Source organism: Serpula lacrymans, assembly GCF_000218685.1.
Source record: "Serpula lacrymans var. lacrymans S7.9 unplaced genomic scaffold SERLAscaffold_6, whole genome shotgun sequence".
Taxonomy (NCBI): domain Eukaryota; kingdom Fungi; phylum Basidiomycota; class Agaricomycetes; order Boletales; family Serpulaceae; genus Serpula; species Serpula lacrymans.
Genome location: NW_006763295.1, coordinates 2,231,081 through 2,257,790, shown reverse-complemented (window position 1 = coordinate 2,257,790; position 26,710 = coordinate 2,231,081). Strand labels below are relative to the sequence as shown.

Sequence of the window (26,710 nt, the reverse complement as noted above, 5' to 3'; positions counted from 1 at the left end):
CATGAGAATGAGCGTCTGTAGACAATAAAAGTAGGCGGAATTTTCTTCTGTTGTTACACCCATAAGCTTACTCCCTCGTATCATGTCCTCTCAAACATCTCTCTGGCTTACCGAAGAACGAGGGTCCTTCGCTGTTGGGCCTCATGCCATACCTACTCCTGAAGCTGGCGAGATCTTGGTCAAAGTTGAGTCAGCTGGCCTGAACCCGGTTGACTGGAAAATCCAGGCGCATGCTTTCTGGGTAGAGCACTATCCCGCTATCCTTGGAAACGAAGGAGCAGGAATTGTTGAAGCAGTAGGGCCAGACGTCACTCAATTCGCTAAAGGAGAAAGAGTGTAGGTGTCTTGAGTTCCCAGCAACTCCTATTGACATATATTGATCAATGAATTGTGCACAGATTGTTCCAGGCTACCATGGACAACAGGAAGGCTTCTTTCCAGCAGTATGTGATTGTCCCAGCAGAAATAGTCGGCAAGGTAGGGGAGGTTCTCATTTTTTGATCTGGAGTGAACAATAAAAATATTATGTTGTCAGATCCCCAGCAATATATCGTTTGATCAAGCAGCAACGCTCCCTGTTTGTATTGCTACAACTGCTTTATCCCTTTACTCTCCGGCGCCGAACGGCATTGGACTGCGAGCACCCTGGGATGGAGGCAGGGGGAGCTTTAGTGGGCAGCCAGCTTTGGTCATCGGCGGGGCTACTTCTGTCGGTCAGTATGGTGAGTACATATCGTAAAGTTTCAATGGGCTATGAAGGCTTATTCAACGGCTCAGCGATTCAATGGGCCAAGCTATCCGGATTCTCCCCCATCATAACCACAGCATCCCTTCATAATACCGCGCTTCTCAAGTCAACTGGTGCGACCCACGTTCTTGATCGTGGCCTATCGCCTTCCGCTCTGTCAGCTGAAATTCTTAAAATCACCTCGACTCCCATCAAGCTCGTGTACGATAGTGTTACTGCAGCTGACGCACAACAAGCTGGTTATGATATCCTCGCCCCTGGTGGTCATCTCATCCTTGCATTGGAACAGTCCGTCAAGGTCAAGGACGGCGACAACAAGACCGTCTTTCGCGTCTTTGGTAATATTCACCCTCCTCACAAGAGAGCGTTCGCAGCCGCTCTGTTCGGTCACTTGACCAAATATCTGGCGGATGGTGATATAATAGTGCGTTTGAATCTTTTAGTAAATGATTGCCTAGAGATAGTATGCTGAAGTTTTCCTCTGTGTATACAGCCCAATACTGTGGAAGTTGTTCCGGGAGGGTTGAATGGTGTAGCTTCTGGTTTGCAAAGGCTGAAGGACAACCTGGTCAGTGGTAGAAAGCTGGTCGTTCACCCTCATGAGACAGTGTGAGGCCTCCAGCACATAGCACACCACACTCGGGTTATGTATTTCTACTGCGATAGTTGTATGAGAGTAACAGAAATAAAGAGACGTCTGAAGTAATGTTCATACATCGTGTTTCGACAAAATGAATTTGCCATTGAGCCCGTAGCGCTGGTGAGACACTGCCAATGAGTAATCTGAGTCTAAATCTTTCAAGTCGAAATGTCAATACGTTGATTCACACTGCGACTGGAAATTCAGAATTTCACAGAGGCGACATTGCCAGTTCAATCTTTGAATATTTTGATTACTGACACTTTTTCTTACAGCACTAGCTTACCGGATTACCACCTTGATATTAGACTGCCGTATGGATCAGCTCGACACGGACTACGATGGAGCGCTGTTTGTCGTGCAGCAAGATGTTTGGCTCTGGTTTTGATTCGAAACTCCAGTTTGAAGGATTCATGGAAAGTATGAAAACCGTTCCAATTTTTTGTCTTGGTCCATTGCTCAGGTGAAAGAATGGATTGGTTGCTTCAAATAAGACGATAATCACATGGCCACTTATAAAAAAACAAGAGCTTAGCAAGATATCGATCTACTGTCATAATGTGTCATCAACATAAACTAAAGGAGTCCCGCCGTGTATGTTGACGCGATTGACGCGTCGCTCGGCAGGCACGACCTTCAGGTGAATCTCTCATTTACTGGCTTATTGATGTACTTGCATTTGCACAGGTTTAACCCCTCTGGATAGTGATTTGGTCCTCGATCAATATTGTGCACAGATCGCTGCACTGGCAGAAATCAATGAAACTAGCTCGATATACAAAACATAGGTATAACAACACGCCCAGAATAGATCTAGGGGCTAGTACGTATAACACCGTTTTTGACATCACCGCAAACAGTCACGACACTACTGCGCGGTGGGAACAGTCTTCAAGAGGCGCCGATTTGTCTACGTGTGCGGTGATGTCAAAAACGGTGTGTATCATAATGGTTATACGGTGGTAAAGTTGATTGATCTGTCATCTCTTCTACGTGGACAGTACCTACGATTCTCAATCATGCTTGATTAGATAAGTGGCCCATCGTCTGGCTGGGTATATAAGCCCCTTAGGTTTTGTGCAACCTATTTCCCAGCTCAATCAATCTCCACTCTAACCCGCAACCTTGAGATGTCTACTCAAACTGCTCTCTGGCTCCCGAAAGAATTCGGGCAGTACAAACTTGGTACAAGGGATACCGAGAAACCGGGTCCCGATGAAGTGCTTATCAAGGTCATGGCGGCTGCGCTCAACCCCTTAGACTGGAAAGTACAAGATCACGGTAACCGTATGATCAAAGACTATCCTGCTATTCTAGGCTTCGAGGGTTCCGGGATTGTAGAAGACGTTGGTGAGAGCGTTACCGAACATGTTAAAGGTGATAAAGTGTAAGTGTAAGTTTTCTTGACCGTACTGATGCCTCTAATCGAATATTCCAGCTTCTTCTCGGGATTCATGACGAACAGGCATGCTACATTTCAACACTATACCATTATGCTAGCTGCACACGCTGCTAAGGTATGTTATTTATTTTCATCCATTTGATACCGATTCTTATTTTGTCACAGATACCTGACAACATTTCCCTAGACCAAGCTGCATCCATTCCAGCGGGCCTCACAACAGCTGTTGATGCACTTTATTCGCCAAAACCCCACGGGCTTGCATTTACACCTCCTTGGGAAGAAGGAGGAAGGGGCAAGTATACGGGTAAATCTATTGTTGTTCTGGGCGGGGCTTCTGCTGTAGGGCAATTTGGTAAGCTGTCAAAAATAAATTGGCTCCTTCATTTTGTTGACTGTCTCTGTGTTATAGTCATCCAAGTAGCAAGGCTATCCGGATTTTCCCCCATCATCGCTACGGCCTCACTTCACAATACGACACTATTGACTTCTCTTGGGGCTACACACGTTGTTGACCGCCACCTTCCGCTTTCTTCGCTGGCCCAGGAAGTCGCTAAAGTCACGTCTACCCCCACAACCTTAGTGTTTGACGCAGTGGCAACCTCTGAGACTCAACAGGCTGGATACGATCTTCTCGTTTCGGGAGGACAAATTGCAGTTGTGCTTCCTCCCACTATCCAGACAAAGCCTGAGGATAACAAGCAGATTCTTCTGATGTTCGGATCATTCTTTCCCCCCGAAAAGAGAGAATTTGGTACACGCATGTATAGTCAACTGACCCGAATGTTTGCGGAGGCAGAGTTGGTGGTATGTGTTTATGGTCAAATGCTGAGTAAAACCCTCGCTAATAAAATTGTTGCCCAGCCCCTCCCTGTGGAGGTGTTACCTGACGGTCTAAACGGCATTGTCCCCGGCTTGGAGAGACTAAAGAACAATTTAATAAGTGGCAAGAAGCTTATCGCCCACCCTTGGGACACTGCGTAGTACGCAGGACACGAGAAACATGTTTGTTGCTGCTTAGAGTCGGTCGTGTTGTTGATGTCTGGGACTGTTACCCGAAAACGAGAATTAAATTAGCACTGATGATTCACGATGTATAAAGTTGCAACAATTCTGCTGTATTGATAGTCACGTGCGCTCATTGGAAACTTCAATTTTGCTTCACTGACTAAGCGCACAATGCTTGCTCCGTTTCTTACTCGGAGGATTTGCTCGATTTCTCTAAGACGTTCGTATGGAACCAAAGTGATACCAGAGGAGTTGATACTGGGAGAGATTGAAAAGGCGGGTGCGGCCAAGCCACGAGCCAAACGTGGTACAAAAACTACATCGAAACCTACCTCGAAAATTAGTCGCAAAGCGCAATTGGATGTCTCTGATGTCTCTGTTATACCAGAGGGGAACAAGCTTGAACTACCTGCAGCAGCGGACTGGCGACGGGCCTTCTCGATAAGTGGGGTGAATGCTCGGAGTCGCATTTCGATACGCAATCCAGAGACAGCTTCGCTTCTAGCAAATGCATTCGTACCGGCCTCTGCAAAGGACAAGGTTGTGATCGAAGCTTTCCCAGGTATGTCTGTCTTATTTGCTCAGCTACCGGTGTTGGATGTCAATATGGGGTATCGAAGGGCCTGGCGCACTTACGCGTGCCTTGATGCAGCTACCGAAGGGCAGAATACGAAAGATTATAGTATTGGAAGACCATGAGCCGTATCTGGAATACCTAAAAGTAAGTCCTTTTTTCTTGACTTTGAAGAGTAGTGATGTGATAATCAATCAAGCCCTTGCAAGAAGCTGATTCTAGAGTTCATGTGCTTCCGATGAACGGTCACGCTTGGGACAGCTATCACGATTTGGAGTGCATGGGACTTTTGGATAGCGTAGAGAAGACACCATGGTCAGGAAAAGGTTCGACTTGAATCATCTCGTATATCATCTACATATCTTTTCTGACAATGAGTTGGTAAACAGTTCATCCCCATTTGCACTTCATCTCACATCTCCCCATGACCACGATGGGTGAGCAACTCATAGCGCAGCTTTTCCGTACAATGCCAGAACAGCAATGGTTATTTAAATGGGGGAGGGTTCCTATGAGTTATGTTATGCATCAGTGGGTATGGGAGGTACGTTTTGTGTGATTGTTGCACGTAATTGTTGGTGTTAAAGAGATCTCCAGCGCATATCAGCAGGAATAAGTGATACTGCGCGATGCAAACTGAGCGTCATTGCGCAAGCTGTGGCTGAATGCGAGGAGGCAATTTCAGGAGATGCTTTATTGCCATACGACGAGCACTGGCACCCTGTTTCTCCGAAAATCGCTTACACGACGAGGCCGGAAAACAGACGCACCGGAACTCCGATGGTCGCTATCAACATTTATCCGCATAAGCACCAGGTACGTGAAATTGCTTACTGTATGGTTAGAGATATAGGCACTCATTTGTTTCGCAGTTTATCAAGAAGGATATGTTGGACAAGTGGGACTACTGTCTTCGTCGCTTGTTCGTACTTAAATCAACTGCACTTAGCTCCGCTCTCAGGTACATAGCAATCCCATCTTTTGACAAACGCCGTATTCATGAACTTCTATGTAGTCATCTTGCTCCTGGCGCTGAAGTACTGGGTAAACAAATCGGCGATAGAAGTCTTCCAGCCGATCAACGTATGGATATTAAGAAGAGTATCCGGAGCATGTCTGTTCGGGATTGGGCTGTCCTTGTTGATGCCTTCGACCAGTGGCCATTTGCGCCCGAGGTAAGAGTAGTTCAAACTCTATTGGAATTAACATTACTAATATCTATTCAACAGGATTTACTAATCACAGATTCGTTCACCAGGGAGGATCGTATTTAATTGATCTTGAGAATGATATTACCCGCAAACTATACCAGGCTCTGCCCCCTGTGTCCCAACCAGAAGCCTGATGATTAATTGGTTCAGGGAATGTTCTTGGTTACACGAAGGGAGTGGCGGTTATCTAAATTACAGTTGATACATACGCTTGGCTTAATGGAAAACATCTGCCGGTAATCATGTTGTAGTGATTGAATGTGTGTCCAAGTCTGCCTGTCAGTACGTCACCACAGTGTGACATTCACGTGAATGTGACAAAGGCGCGTTTTCTCGTGTGGCATCGTGACGCGTAAACCACTCTTGTCTGTTCAGGGCTTCAGCTTGGGGCCAAGCTTTATCTTTCCGCCTTCGTTTTACAGGATGTCTACAAGCAAAATCCTAACCAATCATGTGCACGGTTCTGGTCTTACTTGCCTTTCTTTTTCCCGTGATGGAGCGTGAGTTTTTCGTTGAAACCTGTCGATCGAAGTGAATGAAGACTTGCACCATAGATTGGCATACACTGGAGGGTCCGATTCATTAGTGAGAGTATGGCGAATGGATGAGGGGCAAGAGCAAGAGCCATCTGCTGCAATAGAAGCCAATGAGGGTGTCACGACTGTGGCTGCTGCTGTAAGTAGCGGCTACTTGCTTAGGTCCTCATCTTGGGTTCCACTGATTCGCTGTGAATCGATGCTTAGAAGGACTGCTGGCTCTCAGGAAGCGGAGATAGCGAGGTACGGCGGTATACAACTGGTACAACCGCGTTAGAGGGGCTCGTGACAAGCGTAGTTGGTGTACCAGTGCGGTGTATTGCTATAGACCCACAAGGTCAGCGTGTCGCGGTGACGTCTGAGTACGTTTTCACACTAAAAGCCATTCATTATGCTCTTGACTAAAACATGGTGCATCATACAGTGAATTGGCAATAAAAATCGTCGATTTGGAGGAAACTACGAAGGTTTTTAAATTGACTGGTCATACCAGAGGTGTGCGGAGGGTCACATGGCATCCATCTGGATCATTGCTTGTATGTCTTTAACTTCTTACTCTCAATTTGAATTCTTGCTTCTAATCTGCTTACTCTGCGCTGTCTTTGTAGACGACAAGTGGTGCCGATGGTAAAATAATTGTGTGGAATTTATCGCAGGAAGAGGCTGTCACAGAAAAAGTAATTGAAGGGGTCATTCCAGAAGTCCATGATACAGAGTGCGTACCCTATGGCTATAATTCTATGACCGAGCTTATTTGTTGGGTATCATAGAGCATCAGAGTATATGCATGATTGTTCTGCAGTGTGGCATCCTTCAGGGCAGTCATTCTTTACGGCTTCTCGACTCCATGGTATATTTTCACTCCCACTACATACTTACATACTCATCATTGATATGATTCTTCAGATATTGTCAACGTATCGCGTACGACGTGGGCTAAAACGTCTTCTTTCACAGATGCCTCTGTTTCAGGAGCACCTACCGCTCTGGCAATATCTCCAAACGGTCTCTATCTCGCTAGTTCATGCGCAGGAACTGGCAATACCAGCGCAGCAGAAGTATTTATATGGAGCATCCAGAACCGTCGTGTGCTCTGGAGGTAAGTTCTCTGTATCTATATCGTATTTCATGGCATCTTATATGTGCTTAGACATCCGGGCACGCCGTCCGCATTCGTTACCCAGCTCGCATTTTCACCGACAAAGAACCTCGTCGCGTGGACGGACACCGAGGGCGTGTTTATGCGTTTGTTGGATGCTGTGCCTTCGGGGTCTCCTGACCCCGTTCGTCCGCCGAACGTCACGGTTGCGACCACAGTACCTCTTAAGCGGAAGACTACACCACTGTTATGGGGCGATGATGATACTCCAGCTGTCGGCGAGGATGTTGGAATGGAAGAAGCAGATATGGGAGATGATTGGATAATTGATGATCTCGGAGGAGGGATGGAAGACGAATCGGCTGATGGAAGAGTCAAGGCGATAGGAGATGGATTTGTAAAAGAGATGGGTGAGATAACTTCTGAAATAACCCATGTAATAAGCTGACATAGATGTAGTGAGCATTACGAAGGCTCAATCAGCGTTCCAGCCAGGTTCGACGCCGATGGAGAACAAGAAACGATACCTGGGTGCGTGCTTGCTCGAATTTTGTTGTTTAATGCCAGGTGTATGCTGATTCCAATGAAATGTCAGCCTATAACATGATCGGTGTGATTGAGGTGACGGATCAAGACACGCACCATATTGTAAATGTCGAATTTCATGACCGCTCGTCACGAAAATCGTACCACTTCACGGACCACTTCAAGTACGATATTGCGTATCTGGGTATGTATATCCTCATCTTTATGACAATATACTGAGTCGTTCTGCTAGGCGAGCGTGGGGCACTCTTTGCTTGCCCGCCTGAGAGCGAACATCCAGCTCAAGTAGTCTACAAACCGTATGGCACGTGGTCCTCTCAGAGTGAGTGGACATATGTACTGCCCCAGGGACAGAGTGTTTTGGGCCTCGCAGCGGGAGGCGAAAAGCCCATCAATTCTTTGCGGACAATGTCAGCTTCTGGAGGGGATATCCAAGGGCAGGGCAACGTAGTGATTGCCACGAGCACGGGAGATCTCACTTTCATAAGTGGGGGAGGGATGGAACGGATTGTGTTAGGCTTAGAAGGTGACCTCGTGGCGATGGCTGCAGCAGAGGAGTATGTTATTGTGGTTCATCGTCCCGGCGCGACAACCATCGACGGTAAGCTTGCATACTGTCATGAAGACTTAACTTGGTCTGATATGGGGCGGCGTCTTTCTGCGTAATTCAAGGGTCACAAAGTTTAGTGGCTACAATGATTTCATTCGAGGACTTTGAAGTTCTACAGGAAAAATCTTTGCCCATCACAAAGGGAAGTATCCTCAAATGGATCGGCATAACCGATGAAGGTGTACGTTGCACTGTTCAAATAACTTTCGTTGAAGGTGGTCTTAACATGTATGGATAGGCACCCGCGATATATGACTCGTCTGGTTATGTCCACATCATGATTAATTTCAGGAGGCCGAACCGTGCGGTGTGGGCGCGTCTTCTGGACACGAACGCCTTCGAACGTAAGCAGGGTAAGGACGAGTCTTACTGGTTAGTCGGGCTTTCGCAGAACACGGTGATGTGTCTGATTTTGAAGGTGCGTGAGCATAGGATAGGTTCGAGGATATATCGAATGAAGTCCTCGAAATTCTTAGGGACGTCAAGAATATCCTGGATTCCCCCGACCTCTTATCCAAGAGGTACCTGTGCGGCTACCTTTCCGCAATATAGAGTCTAAAGAGGCGCCTATTGAGGAACAGTATGATCGATTTCGTAAATTTCATTGATTGTCTGTTCTAAAAAATCTAAACCATACAGAGTCGCTCGGGAGCGTATACACATCAATCTCGCTCGGGATGCCCTGGGTGATGAACTTAGTACCCCCGAGCTCGATAAACGCGAGGTCGAGCTGGACAAATCACTCATCAAACTCATACAAGCCGCGTGTAAAGCTGACAAGGCTCCTCGTGTTCTCGAACTCACCAAACGACTACACTTCACTCACTCCATCGACGCCGCCAGCCAGCTTGCAGGGTTCTACCGTCTTGTGGGTCTGCAAGAAAAGATCGAGGCTATTAAGAGGTGGAGATTGGAGAGCCTGAATCCTGCAGAGGAAGCAAGGGATAGAAGGAAGGGGCTGAGCAGAGAAGATGAACCACTCTCGCGTCCTAAGCCTTTTCAGGACTTCAAACCTCCACCGAGGATTGAAAGGCCAGGGCTTGCTCGTTCCACAGGTGTAGTGGAGCATACGGAGTTTACGGCTGCCAGTGCCGCTGCCCGAGCTGCGCGATCGAGGGTTGCAGAAATGCCTCCGCCCATCTCGCGATCGGCGTCTCCCGAAGGGAAGCGGAAGAGGGGCGACGAAGAGGATTTGGCATCTAATGCATACGATGGAGAAGTTAATCCTAAAAGACGCGCGGTAGGTGAGCCTGATGTGTTCGCTCTCAAGTCAAGTGAGTGGGTATTTGTATTTCCAGTATGGAGACTGATGAATCGGGAACATAGGGGCAAATCCATTTGCCAGGAAGTCGGGGCAAGAGCCCAATCGGAATCCGTTCGCGAGAAAACCAGATGGGAACAAGGTTATTCAAAAGAGTGATAGCTTCTTCAGCAGAGTAGAGGCTGCAGAATCGGATAAAGGAAAACGTATGGATTGTTTTACAGGTTCCTGCATTTGGCTTACATCTACTTTTGGCAGGGCCCTTGAATGGCAAGGGTAAAGAAAAGGAAAAGACTTTGGCTAAGCAGATGACGCTTTTCGGCCTCCCGCCTGGTGCTGCCCCCGAGAAAAAATCTCGCAGCAAAACGAAGGGAGGCGAAGATTCTGAGTCGCAAGAAACGTCTGTGTCGAATACGATATCTGACAGCCAAGCAACGGATGACGTTGGGGGTAATGCTGCTGACTTCTCGGAGGATGCCACATTGGTGGAGACTCGAAACACAGACCCAAAGCTCCCCAGTACTCAGACCTTTGATCCTCCTGAGGATGATGATGAGCCCATCGAATGGCCAGACTCGCCTCAGGCAGAGGTTGACGATGTGTAATGAATTGTCTTGTTATTTTCAGTAGCTTTTGTTATATAATCCATGGCATGTATTTCTAATATTATCGGGGTCTACAGACCTTGTAATGACCACCGGAAATCGGTTATACTCGAGCAAGTACAGGCGAAAGGCATTTGGCGCCCTTTGTAAAAGCACATCAACCCGCAGTAAAAATGACAAGCTCTCCACCGGTTCATTACAGTCCTAGTCAGGTATCACCCGACATGTGGAATGGGGTACGGAAATGGGGGGCTTCCAGAGGGTGCCCAGGTGTAGTTGGAGTATCTGGCGAGTAAGGTGGAGCCTTGAGAAATGACTGGTGGTCGACATGGCCGTCGACGTTGATACAGCTTAGTCGTTGGACAAAGAGGTGTCGTCGTCGTGGACAATGGCGAACAAGCGAGAGTACGTATAGGGAAGCGAGTACAGACAATAGTCCCGTGTGTTTGTACATGTTTGGTGTAGGTTCGTGGCTGGCCATGAGGCTTTGTTCGATAATTATCGGCTTTTATTTCAACTCTGTATTCTCTGTATCAATCTCAGCCTCCGATACTTGCCTTATACCCTCAAAACCATACACATCCACTCCGGATCTTTCTTTCTTCTGCCTTTTAACTGCCATATAACCTCTTCATAACCACAGCGACACCTTTTTCTCATCTCTATCTCTGATACACCCCACCATCAAATGTCCGCTGTAGGAGCTACAGAAGTTCTCAAACCCATCCTTCTTCGTTCGAGCACACCAGGTTTGCAAATAAAACACATCTTCCAGCCAAAAACTGATTCCCAATTTCCTCTTTTCACAGGTCCGAACGAGAAAGGTAAGCTTGGCTCTCGTCCTCATCGCCAGCGATTACCAATCTGTCTACAGTTCTCCTTTACCTTGAGGGCATGCGCGACTCCCAAATGTCACAGATCGGCTCGCCACTGTCCTCTGGCTTTCCTAATCTCCAACAGCCTTCCCCAAACCGCAGCACTATAAGCGCCGCTCGCCTCGACGACGCTTCCCGCTCACAGGCGTCCTATCGCAACGGAGATGACGGAGACAGAGACGAAATCGATTCAAACGTGCAGGAGGGTCGAAAATCAGAAATTACGATAGGAATACGCTCAACCGGAATGGTAAGCTCTTCTTTCTTCACTTTTTCTTCTATTTTTCTCCACCAAAGCATAAGTGTGGTGCTGAATGGTGATGGATCTCTGGTGGACAGCCGGAGCCAGGCCCCCAAGATCCCCCTGGGCCACACTACGAGTCATTTGACTCTGGCCCTTCCTTTGGCAATTTAGGCCCTCTCCCTGACAACGGCCACAACAGTGTACCACCGCTGTGGACCACATGGGCGGTACGTCTAGCACGTCGACGACCCCACATTGCCGTATCACAAAGACACCTACTGACTCTTTTTATAGCCCAACTGGCCTTCTAGTACACCCCATACTGGCGTCAACGTTCCTCTGCCCATGTCAATGGCCTCTCCAACATCTGCTTCGCTTCAAATCAACATTGAGCCCCCTTCGAGCGCCAGTGGATCGAAGACGCGACAGTCCCGCTCCCGTTCCCACTCCCAGTCTCAAGTCAGCCAACATACCAAATCCCGCAAGTCAGGATCTATCGTGGAAAGCGAAGATCGCGCAACCGTCACTGGTCCTGCTCCCACTGTAAGTGGCTCGTAGATTTGTATAGGCTCACAGTCGATCCTCATGTTTGGTTCTAATATAGAGGGCTCCAAGTAGAGCAACTAAAAGTGTAGCGCCGGGAGACGACCCCGTAATGTCGTCTCGTTCTCACGTTTCAGCAATGCAATCGCAGTCCCAGGTTCATTCTGTTAGATCACGTTCAACCACCAAAGTCCAATCTCGTACGGGGACGGACTACCCGCCTCTTCCTCCCAGCACACTGCTCAGCCCTTCGGGGCGAACAACACAACTATTGAGCTCACCCCGATCACACCGGCGAGAGCCGAGTGTATCGCCATCGGACTCTCCCAGTCAGGCTTATTTGAAAAAGGCTCCACAGAGCCCAGGGAAAGAGAAGGTGAGGTCCATGGTGAGTGGTGGCGGGATGAGCGATGGGGAAGCGAAGGCGCGGGCTATGAGTAGTGGTCCTATGTCTCCGTCACACCACAACCGTCCATTTTCACCATACCGTCATGCAGCGACTCACGAGGACCTTCTTTTCGCGGCCTCGTCAGCTACACAGACGCAAGTGCAGCAGAGACAGCAATCAGTTCTTTCGCGCTCGGAAGCTGGAAATAAGGTCCGGAGCAGCAAGCTGTCAGACATACACTCTCATCAGTCCCGTAGTCATCGCTCACATTCTCATGTGGAAGCTGATGGAGGGAAAACGCCTACACCATCGCGCCCCGAGTCCCCGTCATTCTCACTAAACCCAGCCGAAGAAGAGCTCGTTGCTGCTGCTCTTGCGTCGCGCGGTCCACGCACACGTACATCATATGCACCTAGCGCGCTGGAGACCGAGATTGTCAACTCGCATTTCCATGATATGGACTTGTGTATATTGCTGCATCAGATGGACGATACCACCACGCATGAGGTTGTGAAAAAGGCTCTACGAAAAGCAGTGAGGCAACGTGTGAAGAAGCTTGGAATGGACTACGATCCGGAGGTGAGCATTATATTTTTGGTGAAGTTCAGAGTGGCGCTGACTGTATCGAATGAAAGTCAATCAAACAATACCATAAATCGTTTCATAACCACGATCCAAGTGTCCATCTTGACGTCGAGTTTGAACCCAACACGGTGCGTTCCCTCGCCTATTGTCATCCTCTATTTGTCTTAGACTTTGTTTTGTTTTTATAGCGTGAGCCCCCTGAATGGGCGAAAGAACTGATGAATGGCATGATTAAGATGCACGAACGTCTTGATGTGCTGAGCCCTCAGTCCCTGCCCGTTCAAATGCCACCTCGAAGTCAAGCGTCTTATGCTTCATCCACAGCTACTCGAGAACAACAATACCGCATGCATACAGAATACACTGATGGTGGTGAAGAGTATGAACAACAGACGCCTCGGACGCAAACAGTGAATATTAATACACAGCCGACCGGTACCATGGCCGAATCGATGTTCCAACCAGGCGAGACGGAGATTATGGGTTAGTCTTCTTCCTGTGTAATGCCACGATATGTTTTCTTACATGCTCTGAAGATAACGGGACTTATGGGGACGAGGTTGACAATGACGACGATGACGATGGTGGAGCCCATATGCATGGATTTGGTGCGACGACGATCACCGAGACACGTGGAATTAGTGACTTTATGACGGGCGACCGTGATGACTCGCCTGGTCAGCAGTTCTTGGAGGAAGAGCTGTACAAGTTACGCGTGAAGCCCGGTGGAAGTCAGTCGGCGATAACCCATAAAACGTGGGAAGTGGCAAGAGACGACCAGGATGAGTACGAGGAGGGTCATGGCGCGTTTACGGAGTCTGGCTTGCCTGAAATACCAGACTCGGGTAACTATACAGATCGTCGACCATCATCCCCGCCGCTTCCGCCTATTCCACTTGGTCAAGATGGAAGCAGTCGCCGTGATATGGTACCCTCACAAAACTCTCAACTTTGGAACCAGGCCGGTGGCGAGTTCGGCGAGACGCTTCCTCCGCCGTGGCAACGAATCCACCAACGTTTACTCAGCTGGGCGATCATATGGCCCATGAGCGAAATCGATGGCGCGTTGAATAGTACGACTCGCGGACAGCAAGTGGACGAGGTTGCACTAAGTATCTGGTCGACTCAAACGTACAAGCGATATGTGAGGAGTCGTATGACTGACAGTCCTGGTGGACGCGTGGATAGGCTGTTTGTTCCCCCCAACATGGCGGATGCCATAAGTACCGCTGTGTTCAACGGACGTCATGGTGATGCGTGTGGGATGTTAAGAGATCTTTGGGCGCCATTTGGATTAGAAGGGTCCCCACGACTTATTGTGGTGCTTGCTAAGCACCGTTCGGACGAGAACCACTGGGTTGTGCACAGGTAGGTTCTCGTGGTGGTGGCATTTCCGTCCACGTATTGACTTTTCGATCTAGATTTTCGTTGCCGGATGGTGCATTGACAACCTACGACTCATACCCTGAACGAACCCTTCCTGATGGTCGAGTGAGTCTTTTATTTTGGTTCTTCTTTTGATATTCTGCTCATCATTTACAGCCTCTCGGTTGGTGGTTTGCCATCCGTGTTGCCTGGCCAGGCGCTATCTATGCGAACCCAGACCACCTTATGCAGAAGATGGTCCGTCTGCATCGACCAATGCAGCTCAATATCGATAATTCTGTTGCTGCGGCAGGGATCTGGCGCAATGTTCTCATGGGCTCGCGAGCGGAGCGTAGTCTTGACTTGGAGCGTCTCCGAGACCTAATCAACACAGAAGTAAAGAACTTACGACAGAGGAAGCTACAAGGCAAACTGTCTCTCGGCTCGCCCAAACCGAACTGGGAAGACAGGTAGGCCTGTATGGGCAAGTGATGAAATGCGACGAGTTGCGATGAGAGCTGGCTGCTGGATTGCTGGCTATGATTTGCGTGTATGATTTCGGACAATATTTTTTTTCCCCATCTCGAATTTACATTATGAAATTTACTGACTTGCTGCCTGTAAATGGGTGGTACTCGATATACTTCTTCTGATCATTATGTACTTTGGATCCTCGTCCAGTTTTCGACAATCCCCCTAATCGTTTGATTGTCAATTTCGTTATTCGAGCTGTTGTTTTTGGTTACTTACTGATCTGGTGTTTAAGTTGGTGGTGTCTGCTAGTTATAGCATGTTCGTTGGATACGGTATTTAGAAATGCATAAGAAATACATTTTGGTTTGATCTCCTTCAAAAGCTTGATTGTTTCATAGATGTCTGATTGTCTCGGTCAAGCCTTGAACTGCATCGCTAGCCTCTGGTAGATTAGACGGCTGTGGCCGGCCTTGGGCTTGGGCATTTAGCTACAATAATATTAACAGAAAAAAAACAAGTACAAGATATGGTAGTCACCGTGTATATGGTATGCGCATCGTTATCAAGTGCCTCCCTAGTCCTTGCCGTCCAGTCTTTAGAAACTTGCTTCTGCTTCTTCTTTACGGCTTGCTTCGCGATATTTTGTTTCTTCCCATGCGATGCAGACGACGACGAACGTTTTCTGGGCGCTTTACCCATACTTGTCAGTGGATGTGCACTTCCGAATGCAACAGTAGTAATCTGGAGACATCCAACGAACCAGGGAGATCCCAAATGGCAAATAATACCATACAGATACAAGGGGCATCCAAAAAGGGAATGCCTGACCCCGACTTGATTTGTTTTCCATTTGATTCATATCTCCTGAACGCATTGCCCAAATATTACAACAGGAGAACCATTTGAATGCCAAACAACTCATCTACACTGCTAGAACAGAACACTTTTGACAGAGGTTATTGTGCTAGACGGAAAAAAATACCTGTGTGTCAAAAATCACCAAACTTTTTCATTTTTCCCACACCTTGGGATAAGTGTCACTGCTACCACCATTTGTGCTTTTTTATATACTGATAGAATTAGTTACAATCTATATGCATTAATTTTTTCAAGCTTGATTGGCCTTTGAATGAGTGAGCTATAAGCTTTACAAAACATGGTGAATTTAGCAGAATCAAGTTGGGGTTAGGCCTCCCCTCCTTGGATGCCCCTTGTACAGATAGCCGCAATATATAGACTAAGCAAAGTGTAAGGCCACCATACAGTGGCAACACTGAATTATGGGGAGATGTCAGAATTGGAATTAGGATATGATAGAACTGGGGAAAGGACTATCCTACTGAACAGTGTAGCGAATGATAGGATTATATAGTTGATATACTGTAGGATTCCAATATACAGAGCAATGATGCAATACAATATTAGTGATGTTGTCATTGTGGTGAGCTAGTTAGCTTACACCGTCCCTGGCCAGGTTTTTATTTTGCCATTCTTGTAACTATTCATTGAGGGCTTGACAGTCTTTGAAGTTAGTGCGTTCAAGCCATTCATTGTGTATGGAAGGGGGTAGCCAAGCCAATGCCTAGGTAGTGTTTTCCTTGACCAATATATTATTTGTTGATAGTGTTACACATGAAGTGCTTAACAAAGTCTGAGGGTTCATTGAGGTTTCAAAGAGACTTATCCGAAGACAAGTTTGAGAATGTAGTTCTGAATAGAGTTCTTCCAACGAGAGTTGGTCTTCTTCCAAATGAAAGCCTGATCTTAGGAGTCTAGCTTTGTAAGCGTAAACTGCATAGAATCACATTGAAGAGTACTACTACTGTTACAAGCATATTTATAGGAGATAGAATCGGTGATAGAAGTTAGGTCCTATTTAGGGCTGGTCTGTCCATTGAGGACTAAGTACTATACAAAGTAATACGACTGCAAAGAGAATGGAAATATATGGGAAGGAAATGAGTCATTGGTCTGATGGTATAACCAATGAGTAAAGAAAAATGAGTAGTCCGTAAAAGAGAATAGAAATCATAACATTACCCCCTTACTTGCTTCGAGTTTCACCGAAATTTGGTACCTTCACCATCCATGTTGTAACTATCGTTGTAGCTGACATCTCCATGTAACCCCTCCATCAGAATCCTATCTTTGTTTTCCCTACGAATAGGACACCAGTTGAAACTATGTCCTGGTGCATAATGGTCGCAGTCGGGGCAGTAGTAGGCTTCGCAGTAATATGTGCGATGATCACTTCAACTGCAGTTTTGGCAGTAAGGAGTGTTGTCGTGAACACCTTGGTAATATTTTTGTCTGGTATTGGACGAGGTGTTGGATTGGGGAGTAGGGCAATCATCATCTCCCAGGTTGTACGTTCCTGCGTACAACTGGTTGACCATGTCGGCATTGTCTACGTTGATTGGATTGGAGGGAGAGCCAGCCTCAGGCCTGCGCATTGTGCCAGGCGGACTGTCTTTCGGACTCTTCGACATATGAGATCAACACTTCAATGGAGTTCTGCTGGCGGGGATCTGGAGTATCACTTCTTGCTGGCCAAGTCGGGCTCCTCGTCGGTTCGTCAGGTGACGGGTTTGGGCATTTGGTACTGGTCAAGGTGGAGGCGACTGGGGTGGCTGTGGTTTTGGGTTTCCCCCAGTGGAACGGGGACTGGAGGTGCTCAACTCTTGTGAGATCGGGCTGGTTGGGATGGTGGGAATGTATTTTTCCGCTAACTGGGTGGGCGGAGGTTGTCGGGTAACAATGTGGTAAGTGCGCTCCGGGGTAACACTGGTCCGATCTGGGTACAATAGGGACCGGTGGGACAAACCAGGTGGAGGAGTACTCAAACAACCATCTCGCTCTATCCGCGTGTGTGCTTCTGTTAACAAGGTCCTCCCGCCTAATTCCAAATATGCCTTTGCCGCGTCCGTCTGCCCACTCAAGGAGTTCATCCTCAAGCATCGTTGCAAAGATTCCAAAACTAACTTTTCCATCCAGAGTGCCCGACGGATACTCGAGTCCGGACTGCTGAGCAGCGAATGTTTGCTTTCCAACAAATGTAGTGAGTCTATGGCTTTTAAGAGTTCATCAGCTACGAGGTCTATGGCAAGGAAGGTATGCATGGAAGAAAAAGCATGGTATGCATTGGGGTAGCATTTTTCTGTTTTGTAAAATAGATAGACATAGGCGTTTCTGGCTGACATTAGTTCTATGGTGTCAGAGATGTCAGCTTGGTCATGTTGTTGCCCACGGGCAAAAGACACTCGTTTGTTGGCTTCGCCGGGTACAGAGTAGGTGGTGATAGGGAAGCCGGTAGAGTGGGAAGTAAACATGTTTGCATTGAGAGACAGAGGACTGGTGGTAGTGGAGGAGGGAAGGTGATTGTCTCTTTAACGCAGTTTGTGGTCCTTCTTATAGGCTTCTAGTATCTCTGCAGCACTGGTTAAGTGTTCTTCGGGTTCCCATGAGTTTTCGGAATGAGTGTAATGGTGCCATTTGATCAGGTAACAGCGTCCGCTGTCATGCACCAAAGTTGATTGGTAGCATGGACAGGTGTCAATAATGAAGCGAATATTCAAAAAGACTCGCCTTTGCGCCACACAGGCACAGTGCCACGTGGAATAGTAATTAATATTGCCCTTTTTGAACTTGTGGCTGATCAGCACCACCTCTATTAGGCAATCCAGTCACGCTCACCTTTGCTTTTCCATCCGATACTTTCCGCATTTCGGCATTTCGGCAAATTTTCGCGTCGCCACTGGCTACACATTGCATTGCGCCCTCACTTTTGTTGTTTCCCTTACTCCCCTTCCTTTGCCTAGCCCCACCATGGGCCCCTTCCTCTCCTTTTTATTCTCACCTGATGGTCGTTTCTGGATCCCCATTCTAATCCACTTTTCCGTCACCTCCACCCTCCTCCTCCTCATCTTATTTGCACCCCCACCATTTCTGATGTCACCACTTCCTATCCGCTTCTGTCGCCGATCCGTTGACTACCACGTGCCACTGCTGATATCAGCAAAGCCCCGGCGGCCGGTCCAAATAGGGCAACAGGTCCATCTTCATGACGTCGATCTACCATCATATACTATCAAAACATCGGTCGCTCGTCTTGCCTGGTTAGAGCGTGGGTGGGTAGTTTTTGAGCTGGAGAAGGTTCATCCCCTTGCGTCACCCATGTTCATCACTGTCCCATTCACTTGGGTACACTTATCTTTTGTCCATCGTCTTCGCTACAGCTACACCTATCACACGCTGCCTGGGACTCACTTGTTCCAAATTGGAACTACTCCTCTCCCTCCCTCGTTTGATCAGGTGGTCCAACACAACCAGTCCATTGGTAAGGCCATGGAACTGTCGGATTTGGACTAGGTGGTGGACTGGTGGCTCCAGTTTCTTTTTTTTCAGCAGAACATTCATTTACAGTGCGATTGTTTTTGATTTTTGAATCATTTTTATGGACACATATTTTTTTAGAATGTCTGACTGACAATAAAGGAACTGTGTTGATACTGATAGTGTTTTGCCTTGCCCCTTTTTTTACTGCATCTTCCCATGACATCATGATTTTCCTGCTCTCTTTTTGCTATTGGACTTTACTTTATGGCTGTACAAACCTGTGACATTACTCACAGCATTTATTGTTCTATCCCTTTCTTTTCCTTTTTTTGACAATCTTATCCTGTACTACCTACGCAGGATTTGTCAGCGTATATTCCTTCCTTCATATTCTTTCTCATTCTTTTTGCACAGCTATACTGTGCATAGCCTACTTTTATTTTACTATATAAACCCCTGTATTTTACCTTGTAAAAAAACAACAAGAAATCCAATCCAGACTTCTTCTCTACTCTCAAGTTCACTACTCTGCTACTTGTGATCCAGTGTGGTCACAACACTTCCCACTTTTACCACTGTCAACTGCTGTCATCGTCACTTCCCACTTTTGAAGTCATTGTCATCCCTTTCGATTAGAGTCCTTCTGAGCACTACAGTTTGTGCGTCAGGAGCCTGCTATCACTGGGAACCTCGTCATATTGTCGTTCTCAAACCTACCTTGTGCTACGATTAGCAAGGTAGTGCTCATCTATACTCGTCACTAAGCCCCTATCTTCTATCAATTCAACTATCCCTCCTCCTCAAAACCCACACTCATACATCACTGGGTTTTACTTTGAAGGATCCTCATATATACCACCCCACTAACAACCAGAGCACCCACTGTTCTAGGAGGCAAAGCCCATAAACAAGTTCCGTGGAATCTGGGAGGATTGTGTGTTAGTTTGTTTTTGTGTGTGGTTTTCTAACAACAGTTCTCATCATCGACACCGTCTATCCCTCAGACCAAAAGAAGAATAAAAGGAAAGTGGTCTGAGAGGAAAATCAACCAATAAGAAAAAGGATAACTATCATATGACTTTGACAATTAATCAGCAGGTGGGAAAGTGTACTAATAATAAGTGTTGTCACGCATGTTCAGGAACCGTATCCTCATGATGAGGTACAATCCTGACTAAAGCGTCTATTAGTATCTCCAGGCACTGATGGGGCTTGGAGCTGGTTGGCGAGATGTCTACCACTAGCCCTTACCCATTGTGCTGGCTGGCTGGGGGTGATACCCAGTCTCTGATCTGCAATATAAAGTGGTAACAATGGTTGAGAAAGCCTGTGAGGGCTATGAGAAGTAGAATAGCAAATGATACCTCCAGCCCTAGAGCCAGAGGTGTAATGGGAAAAGTGTTTGAAAACCAAGACATAGAGAAAATAATAAATGGTCCTTACAAAGTAGTCCGGATAATCATTTTTCTACTGATGGGATATTTGTGGACTGGTATTCAGTCGGGATTCCTTGGGGTTCATATCCCATGAGGAGGTAGAATGGTGATTGATTATTTGTGGAGTGTGGTTGTTGGTTGTGGCAGAATTCAGCGATTGTAAGGTATTTTGCCCAGCTGTGCGGTTGGTTCTGGCAGAAGATGTGGAGGTAGATCTCCAATTCTTGGTTGGATTGTTGTCGATGATGAGAACTGCTGTTAGAAAACCACACACAAAAACAAACTAACACACAATCCTCCCAGGTTCCACGGAACTTGTTTATGGGCTTTGCCTTCTAGAACAGTGGGTGCTCTGGTTGTTAGTGGGGTGGTATATATGAGGATCCTTCAAAGTAAAACCCAGTGATGTATGAGTGTGGGTTTTGAGGAGGAGGGATAGTTGAATTGATAGAAGATAGGGGCTTAGTGACGAGTATAGATGAGCACTACCTTGCTAATCGTAGCACAAGGTAGGTTTGAGAACGACAATATGACGAGGTTCCCAGTGATAGCAGGCTCCTGACGCACAAACTGTAGTGCTCAGAAGGACTCTAATCGAAAGGGATGACAATGACTTCAAAAGTGGGAAGTGACGATGACAGCAGTTGACAGTGGTAAAAGTGGGAAGTGTTGTGACCACACTGGATCACAAGTAGCAGAGTAGTGAACTTGAGAGTAGAGAAGAAGTCTGGATTGGATTTCTTGTTGTTTTTTTACAAGGTAAAATACAGGGGTTTATATAGTAAAATAAAAGTAGGCTATGCACAGTATAGCTGTGCAAAAAGAATGAGAAAGAATATGAAGGAAGGAATATACGCTGACAAATCCTGCGTAGGTAGTACAGGATAAGATTGTCAAAAAAAGGAAAAGAAAGGGATAGAACAATAAATGCTGTGAGTAATGTCACAGGTTTGTACAGCCATAAAGTAAAGTCCAATAGCAAAAAGAGAGCAGGAAAATCATGATGTCATGGGAAGATGCAGTAAAAAAAGGGGCAAGGCAAAACACTATCAGTATCAACACAGTTCCTTTATTGTCAGTCAGACATTCTAAAAAAATATGTGTCCATAAAAATGATTCAAAAATCAAAAACAATCGCACTGTAAATGAATGTTCTGCTGAAAAAAAAGAAACTGGAGCCACCAGTCCACCACCTAGTCCAAATCCGACAGTTCCATGGCCTTACCAATGGACTGGTTGTGTTGGACCACCTGATCAAACGAGGGAGGGAGAGGAGTAGTTCCAATTTGGAACAAGTGAGTCCCAGGCAGCGTGTGATAGGTGTAGCTGTAGCGAAGACGATGGACAAAAGATAAGTGTACCCAAGTGAATGGGACAGTGATGAACATGGGTGACGCAAGGGGATGAACCTTCTCCAGCTCAAAAACTACCCACCCACGCTCTAACCAGGCAAGACGAGCGACCGATGTTTTGATAGTATATGATGGTAGATCGACGTCATGAAGATGGACCTGTTGCCCTATTTGGACCGGCCGCCGGGGCTTTGCTGATATCAGCAGTGGCACGTGGTAGTCAACGGATCGGCGACAGAAGCGGATAGGAAGTGGTGACATCAGAAATGGTGGGGGTGCAAATAAGATGAGGAGGAGGAGGGTGGAGGTGACGGAAAAGTGGATTAGAATGGGGATCCAGAAACGACCATCAGGTGAGAATAAAAAGGAGAGGAAGGGGCCCATGGTGGGGCTAGGCAAAGGAAGGGGAGTAAGGGAAACAACAAAAGTGAGGGCGCAATGCAATGTGTAGCCAGTGGCGACACGAAAATTTGCCGAAATGCCGAAATGCGGAAAGTACCGAATGGAAAAGCAAAGGTGAGCGTGACTGGATTGCCTAATAGGGGTGGTGCTGATCAGCCACAAGTTCGAAAAAGGCAATATTAATTACTATTCCACGTGGCACTGTGTCTGTGTGGCGCAAAGGCGAGTCTTTTTGAATATTCGCTTCATTATTGACACCTGTCTATGCTACCAATCAACTTTGGTGCATGACAGCGGGCTAGGCCCCATGACATCATCAGCCACTGTCTCTATCAAACTGTATAGTACACATGTACAAACAACCCTGTAGTAGTATATATACCCCAATAGATCCAGGAGACTCCTCAGCGAGTCCTCCTGTTGTATACCAACAAACTCTCTGCAGCTCAAGGGGTAACCACTCCCTCATCATATTCCTTATAGTGTGTTCTGTGTGCGCCAGAGTAACTAACTCTTGGTTGTTACACCTTTCTTTTGGGAGTCTTTCCTTTATTCTGACAATTCCTTCCTATGTGCCCTTTTTCGTTGCATATGAAGCATCTCCCTTCTTTCCTTTGGGTTTCTTCTTTACCCTTGATCAGTCTTTTTGCGCTGGTGGATGGTCCACCTTTGCAATTTTTGTTGTTTTGTTTTTCCTTATTTCTAGTCCCCCAAGTCCCTTCGGAGATGGTGTTGGCACTGATCCAGTTGGTGTCTAGATTTGCCACTGTGTTCATCCAATCTTTGATGGTGATCAGTTCTTTTCCGGTGAGTGCTCCATGGAGGAGGGGAGGTCAGATCGCTTTCTGATAAACCATGATCATGGCTTCATTGTTGATGCCGCTCTTTCTGGCATCTAGCATGAACCTTGAGTTAAATGCCACTGCATTTTCTCCTGGTTCTATTTTCATTTTCATCAAGGCAGCCGAGGCTGTTCCTTTGACGTTTGCCATTCTGAAACTGGCTGTGAAGGTTTTCATGAAGTCTGCCCACGTGGGGTAGGTGTTCTTCTCTTTGTATTTGGTCATCTTGGCTTCACTCCATGAGGCGGCGGTTCCATCCTTCATGTAGCTGAGGGCCACGTACACCTTTTTCTTGTCAGAGGTGTAAATGGTGTCGTTGATATTGAAGTGTAAATCAGTGGATGATATCCATCTTTGGGCCTTATCTGGGGTCCCATTGAAGTCATCAACCTTTCCAATCATTGTGGGTTTGGATGCTGCAGCATTAGACATGGTGCGTGTTGGTGGAACTGGAGATGGATTGGGTGCTGTGTGAAGTATCTGTGGTGTGGGAGGTGGTATTGGTTCACCTTCCGCTGCATATTCTTCAAAGTCGTTTTTGTCGTAGACGTCTGCTGCAACTACTGGGGGATCGTGTTGTGTTCTGGGTATTAGTTGTGGGTGGCTTTCTGCGTAAAACTGTGGCCAATGTGTTCTGGCTTTGTAAAATGTGTCCGCCTGTTCTCTGGTGTGGAGTTGAGCGACGTCGGGTTGGGGAAAGGGAGGTGGTGCTGCTGTCCTTCCTTGTCTGGATGATACTGGGGGTGTTGCTGTCTGTGTTTGTGAATCGTCTGAGCTTCTTCCTGCTCTCTGAGATCTGGGTGTTGGTTGTTGCGACATCTTGTCGACTTTTTCTTCCCAAACCTAAATAGATGGGACTTCTGGTATGAATACAATTCTTTTGTTACACACAAAGTGCTTAACAAAGTCTGAGGGTTCATTGAGGTTTCAAAGAGACTTATCCGAAGACAAGTTTGAGAATGTAGTTCTGAATAGAGTTCTTCCAATGAGAGTTGGTCTTCTTCCAAATGAAAGCCTGACCTTAGGAGTCTAGCTTTGTAAGCGTAAGCTGCGTAGAATTGTATTGAAGAGTACTACTACTGTTACAAGCGTATTTATAGGAGATAGAATCGGTGATAGAAGTCAGGTCCTATCTAGGGCTGGTCTGTCCGTTGACGACTAAGTACTATACAAAGTAATGCGACTGCAAAAAGAATGGAAATATATGGGAAGGAAATGAGTCATTGGTCCAATGGTATAACCAATGAGTAAAGAAAATGAGTAGTCCGTAAAAAAGAATAGAAATTGTAACAGATAATGTGGTCAATGAAGGCTTTTTGTTGGCTATTGGCTTTGAGAACCGGACCAGGGTATATGATGTTGATGATGGAGACTGTTTGCTAGAAAACCACATACAAACAAACTAACAAAACAATCCTCCCAGATTCCACAGAACTTGTTTATGGGCTTTGCCTCTCAGAATAGTGGGTGATCTGGTTGTTTGTGGAGTGGTAAATATAATGAATTCTTGAAAGTGAGACCCAGAGATGTGTGGGTTTGGACAAGGGGGGATAGTAGGAAGATAGGGGCTTTTTACTGAATATGGAGCTGAGACAGATATAGGCAAGCACTACATTGCTAATTGTAGCACAATGTAGGTTTGAGAATGACAAGATGATGAGGTTCCCAGTGATAGCAGACTCCTGACGCATAAACTGTAGTGCTCAGAAAGACTCTAATCAAAAGGGATGATAGTGACTTCTGTAGTGGAGAGTGAAAATGATAGTAGTTAACAGTAGTAGCAGTGGGAAGTGTTGTGACCACACTGGATCACAGGTAGCAGTGGATAGAGACTTGAGAATTAAGAATCAAGGACAAGACTGGATTGTGATTATTTTTTTACAAGGTAGAATACAAGGGTTTACATAGTAAAAGAAAGGAAGGCTATGCACAGTATAGCTATGCAAAAAGAATGAGAAAGAATGTGAAGGAATGAATATGTGCTGGCAAATCCTGTGCAGGTAGTACAGGATAACATTACTAAAATAAGGAAAAGAAAGGAATAGAACAATGAATGCTGTGTATGTAATGTTACAGGTTTGTACAGCCATAAAATAAAGTCCAATAGCAAAAAGAGAGCAAGAAAATTAAAATCATGATGTCATAAGAATGCAAATGAATGTCTTGCTGAAAAAAAGGAAATGGAGCCACAAGTCCACCACCTAGTCCAAATCTGGCAGTTCCATGGCTTTACCAATGGTCTGATTGTAGTGGACCACCTGGTCAAACAAGGGAGGGAAGGGAGTAGTTCTGATCTGGAACAGGTGTGTCCCAGGTAGCGGGTGGTAAGTGTAGCTGTAGCAAAGACAATAATGGACAAAGTGTGACAACACCAACAAGACACAGTCTTGGGGCACTGGAGCACAACCACAACAACAACTCAGTGGAGGAAAGGGAAGTGTACAACCTATTATAGGAGGGAACTTGTCATACTAATGTTGGTATACACTAGAAGAGGACTCGCTGAGTCCCTTCCCATGTATTGCTCCAGTATATATACTAAAATACATGAGGTATTGTACAGTTGTAAATAAAGTTTAAAGTCCGATGTCTAGCATGTGACTGGTCACATGATGAGTCTAGACACTGGTCAGGTGATGTGCCACATGATTGGTCATGTGACTATGAAAAGTCCGAAAAAGTAAAGTAAAGTAAATGGTCACATGATCAGTCATGTGACTTGGAAAAAGAAAAGTAAAAGTACAAAAAAGTGAAGTGTAAGTAGGTGCTGGTATATCAATTGTAACACAAAGGATAAATATACCCAAGCAAATGGGACAGCAATGTACATGGGCAACGCAAGAGGATGGGCCTTTTCCAGCTCAAAACCTACCCAGCCTTGCTCCAGCCAGGCAAGATGAGTGACCAATGATTTGATAGTGTATGATGGCATATTGACATCATGAAGATGGACCAGCTGCCCAATTTGGACTGGCTGCTGGGGCTTTGCTGAAACCAGTAGTAGCATGTGGTGGTTGATGGATCAGCAGCAGAAGTGGATGGAGAGAGGTGACATCAGATATGGTGGAGGCGCAAGGAGGACAAGTAGGAGGAGTGACAAGGTGATGAAAAAGTGGACTAAGATGGGGAGCCAAAAACAAATGTCTGGTGAGAAGAGAAAAAACAGAAGAGGGCCCATAGTGGGGCTATGTTACAATAACACAATTTTTGGACCTTTTAAATTTTATTCTCCTCTCCAACTTTCTTTTGTAGTTTTCACACCCTGTGCCATGCGGCACTTTCCATTATTGTTCAAACTCCACTTCTTGCGCTGCACTGCCTTTTCTATTTTTAGATACAAATTTTTTATGCAGTGGAGCTGGTCACATGGGCTGTGCCCCATGACATCATCAGCCACTGCCTCCATCAACTGTACAGTACACATGTACAAACAAACTGTAGTGGTATATATACCCCAATAGATCAAGGAGACTCCTCAGCGAGTCCTCCTGTTGTTTACCCACAACTAACTTGGTCCTATCCTAAGCATAACAACTCCCCTCACTACCTTTACAGCCTTGTCTGAGTTGTGCGCCAGAGTAGCTAAACTCTTGGTTGTTACAGGCTAAGTAAGGGAAGGGGAGTAAGGG

The 26,710-nt window shown here is 46.4% G+C and overlaps 12 protein-coding genes across 12 annotated transcripts; 7 read left to right on the top strand and 5 right to left on the bottom strand.

Moving 5' to 3' along the window:
* Window positions 1–55: 55 nt before the first annotated feature.
* On the top strand, window positions 56–1,500 carry SERLADRAFT_466542 (uncharacterized protein; the record flags this gene model as incomplete). Its single annotated transcript, XM_007317904.1, has 5 exons — window positions 56–336; window positions 399–477; window positions 536–722; window positions 778–1,172; window positions 1,242–1,500. 5 exons carry the CDS (start codon window positions 83–85, stop codon window positions 1,359–1,361), a joined length of 1,035 nt encoding a protein of 344 aa, XP_007317966.1.
* A 526-nt stretch (window positions 1,501–2,026) lies between these two features.
* On the top strand, window positions 2,027–2,479 carry SERLADRAFT_466540 (uncharacterized protein; the record flags this gene model as incomplete). The annotated part of the gene is made up of 2 exons (XM_007317903.1): window positions 2,027–2,324; window positions 2,390–2,479. The coding sequence occupies 2 exons, from the start codon at window positions 2,148–2,150 to the stop codon at window positions 2,417–2,419; spliced, it is 207 nt and encodes a 68-aa protein (XP_007317965.1).
* A 2-nt stretch (window positions 2,480–2,481) lies between these two features.
* On the top strand, window positions 2,482–3,972 carry SERLADRAFT_466535 (uncharacterized protein; the record flags this gene model as incomplete). Its single annotated transcript, XM_007317902.1, has 5 exons — window positions 2,482–2,775; window positions 2,827–2,905; window positions 2,956–3,145; window positions 3,203–3,597; window positions 3,655–3,972. 5 exons carry the CDS (start codon window positions 2,519–2,521, stop codon window positions 3,772–3,774), a joined length of 1,041 nt encoding a protein of 346 aa, XP_007317964.1.
* On the top strand, window positions 3,970–5,646 carry SERLADRAFT_369203 (uncharacterized protein; the record flags this gene model as incomplete). The annotated part of the gene is made up of 9 exons (XM_007317901.1): window positions 3,970–4,078; window positions 4,217–4,360; window positions 4,419–4,519; window positions 4,572–4,698; window positions 4,762–4,916; window positions 4,970–5,188; window positions 5,245–5,333; window positions 5,388–5,547; window positions 5,602–5,646. 9 exons carry the CDS (start codon window positions 3,970–3,972, stop codon window positions 5,644–5,646), a joined length of 1,149 nt encoding a protein of 382 aa, XP_007317963.1.
* A 2,834-nt stretch (window positions 5,647–8,480) lies between these two features.
* SERLADRAFT_448755 (uncharacterized protein) lies at window positions 8,481–9,326 on the top strand (the record flags this gene model as incomplete). Its single annotated transcript, XM_007317900.1, has 4 exons — window positions 8,481–8,555; window positions 8,613–8,792; window positions 8,851–8,954; window positions 9,014–9,326. Coding segments are annotated over 3 exons (558 nt in total), but the record flags the coding sequence as incomplete, so codon positions are not given.
* Window positions 9,327–9,780: 454 nt separating this feature from the next.
* SERLADRAFT_466531 (uncharacterized protein) lies at window positions 9,781–10,336 on the top strand (the record flags this gene model as incomplete). Its single annotated transcript, XM_007317899.1, has 2 exons — window positions 9,781–9,841; window positions 9,894–10,336. The coding sequence occupies one exon, from the start codon at window positions 9,944–9,946 to the stop codon at window positions 10,238–10,240; it is 297 nt and encodes a 98-aa protein (XP_007317961.1).
* Window positions 10,337–13,243: 2,907 nt separating this feature from the next.
* SERLADRAFT_448753 (uncharacterized protein) lies at window positions 13,244–15,111 on the top strand (the record flags this gene model as incomplete). Its single annotated transcript, XM_007317898.1, has 4 exons — window positions 13,244–13,358; window positions 13,412–14,243; window positions 14,297–14,366; window positions 14,418–15,111. 4 exons carry the CDS (start codon window positions 13,316–13,318, stop codon window positions 14,712–14,714), a joined length of 1,242 nt encoding a protein of 413 aa, XP_007317960.1.
* Window positions 15,107–15,413, bottom strand: SERLADRAFT_437563 (uncharacterized protein; the record flags this gene model as incomplete). Its single annotated transcript, XM_007317897.1, has 2 exons — window positions 15,107–15,202; window positions 15,252–15,413. The coding sequence occupies 2 exons, from the start codon at window positions 15,411–15,413 to the stop codon at window positions 15,107–15,109; spliced, it is 258 nt and encodes an 85-aa protein (XP_007317959.1).
* A 1,361-nt stretch (window positions 15,414–16,774) lies between these two features.
* Window positions 16,775–17,203, bottom strand: SERLADRAFT_437562 (uncharacterized protein; the record flags this gene model as incomplete). The annotated part of the gene is made up of 2 exons (XM_007317896.1): window positions 16,775–16,938; window positions 17,008–17,203. 2 exons carry the CDS (start codon window positions 17,201–17,203, stop codon window positions 16,775–16,777), a joined length of 360 nt encoding a protein of 119 aa, XP_007317958.1.
* A 117-nt stretch (window positions 17,204–17,320) lies between these two features.
* On the bottom strand, window positions 17,321–18,043 carry SERLADRAFT_437561 (uncharacterized protein; the record flags this gene model as incomplete). The annotated part of the gene is made up of 1 exon (XM_007317895.1): window positions 17,321–18,043. One exon carries the CDS (start codon window positions 18,041–18,043, stop codon window positions 17,321–17,323), a length of 723 nt encoding a protein of 240 aa, XP_007317957.1.
* A 2,465-nt stretch (window positions 18,044–20,508) lies between these two features.
* SERLADRAFT_348551 (uncharacterized protein) lies at window positions 20,509–20,724 on the bottom strand (the record flags this gene model as incomplete). The annotated part of the gene is made up of 1 exon (XM_007317894.1): window positions 20,509–20,724. A coding segment is annotated over one exon (216 nt), but the record flags the coding sequence as incomplete, so codon positions are not given.
* A 2,348-nt stretch (window positions 20,725–23,072) lies between these two features.
* SERLADRAFT_437560 (uncharacterized protein) lies at window positions 23,073–23,900 on the bottom strand (the record flags this gene model as incomplete). The annotated part of the gene is made up of 1 exon (XM_007317893.1): window positions 23,073–23,900. One exon carries the CDS (start codon window positions 23,898–23,900, stop codon window positions 23,073–23,075), a length of 828 nt encoding a protein of 275 aa, XP_007317955.1.
* Window positions 23,901–26,710: the final 2,810 nt, after the last annotated feature.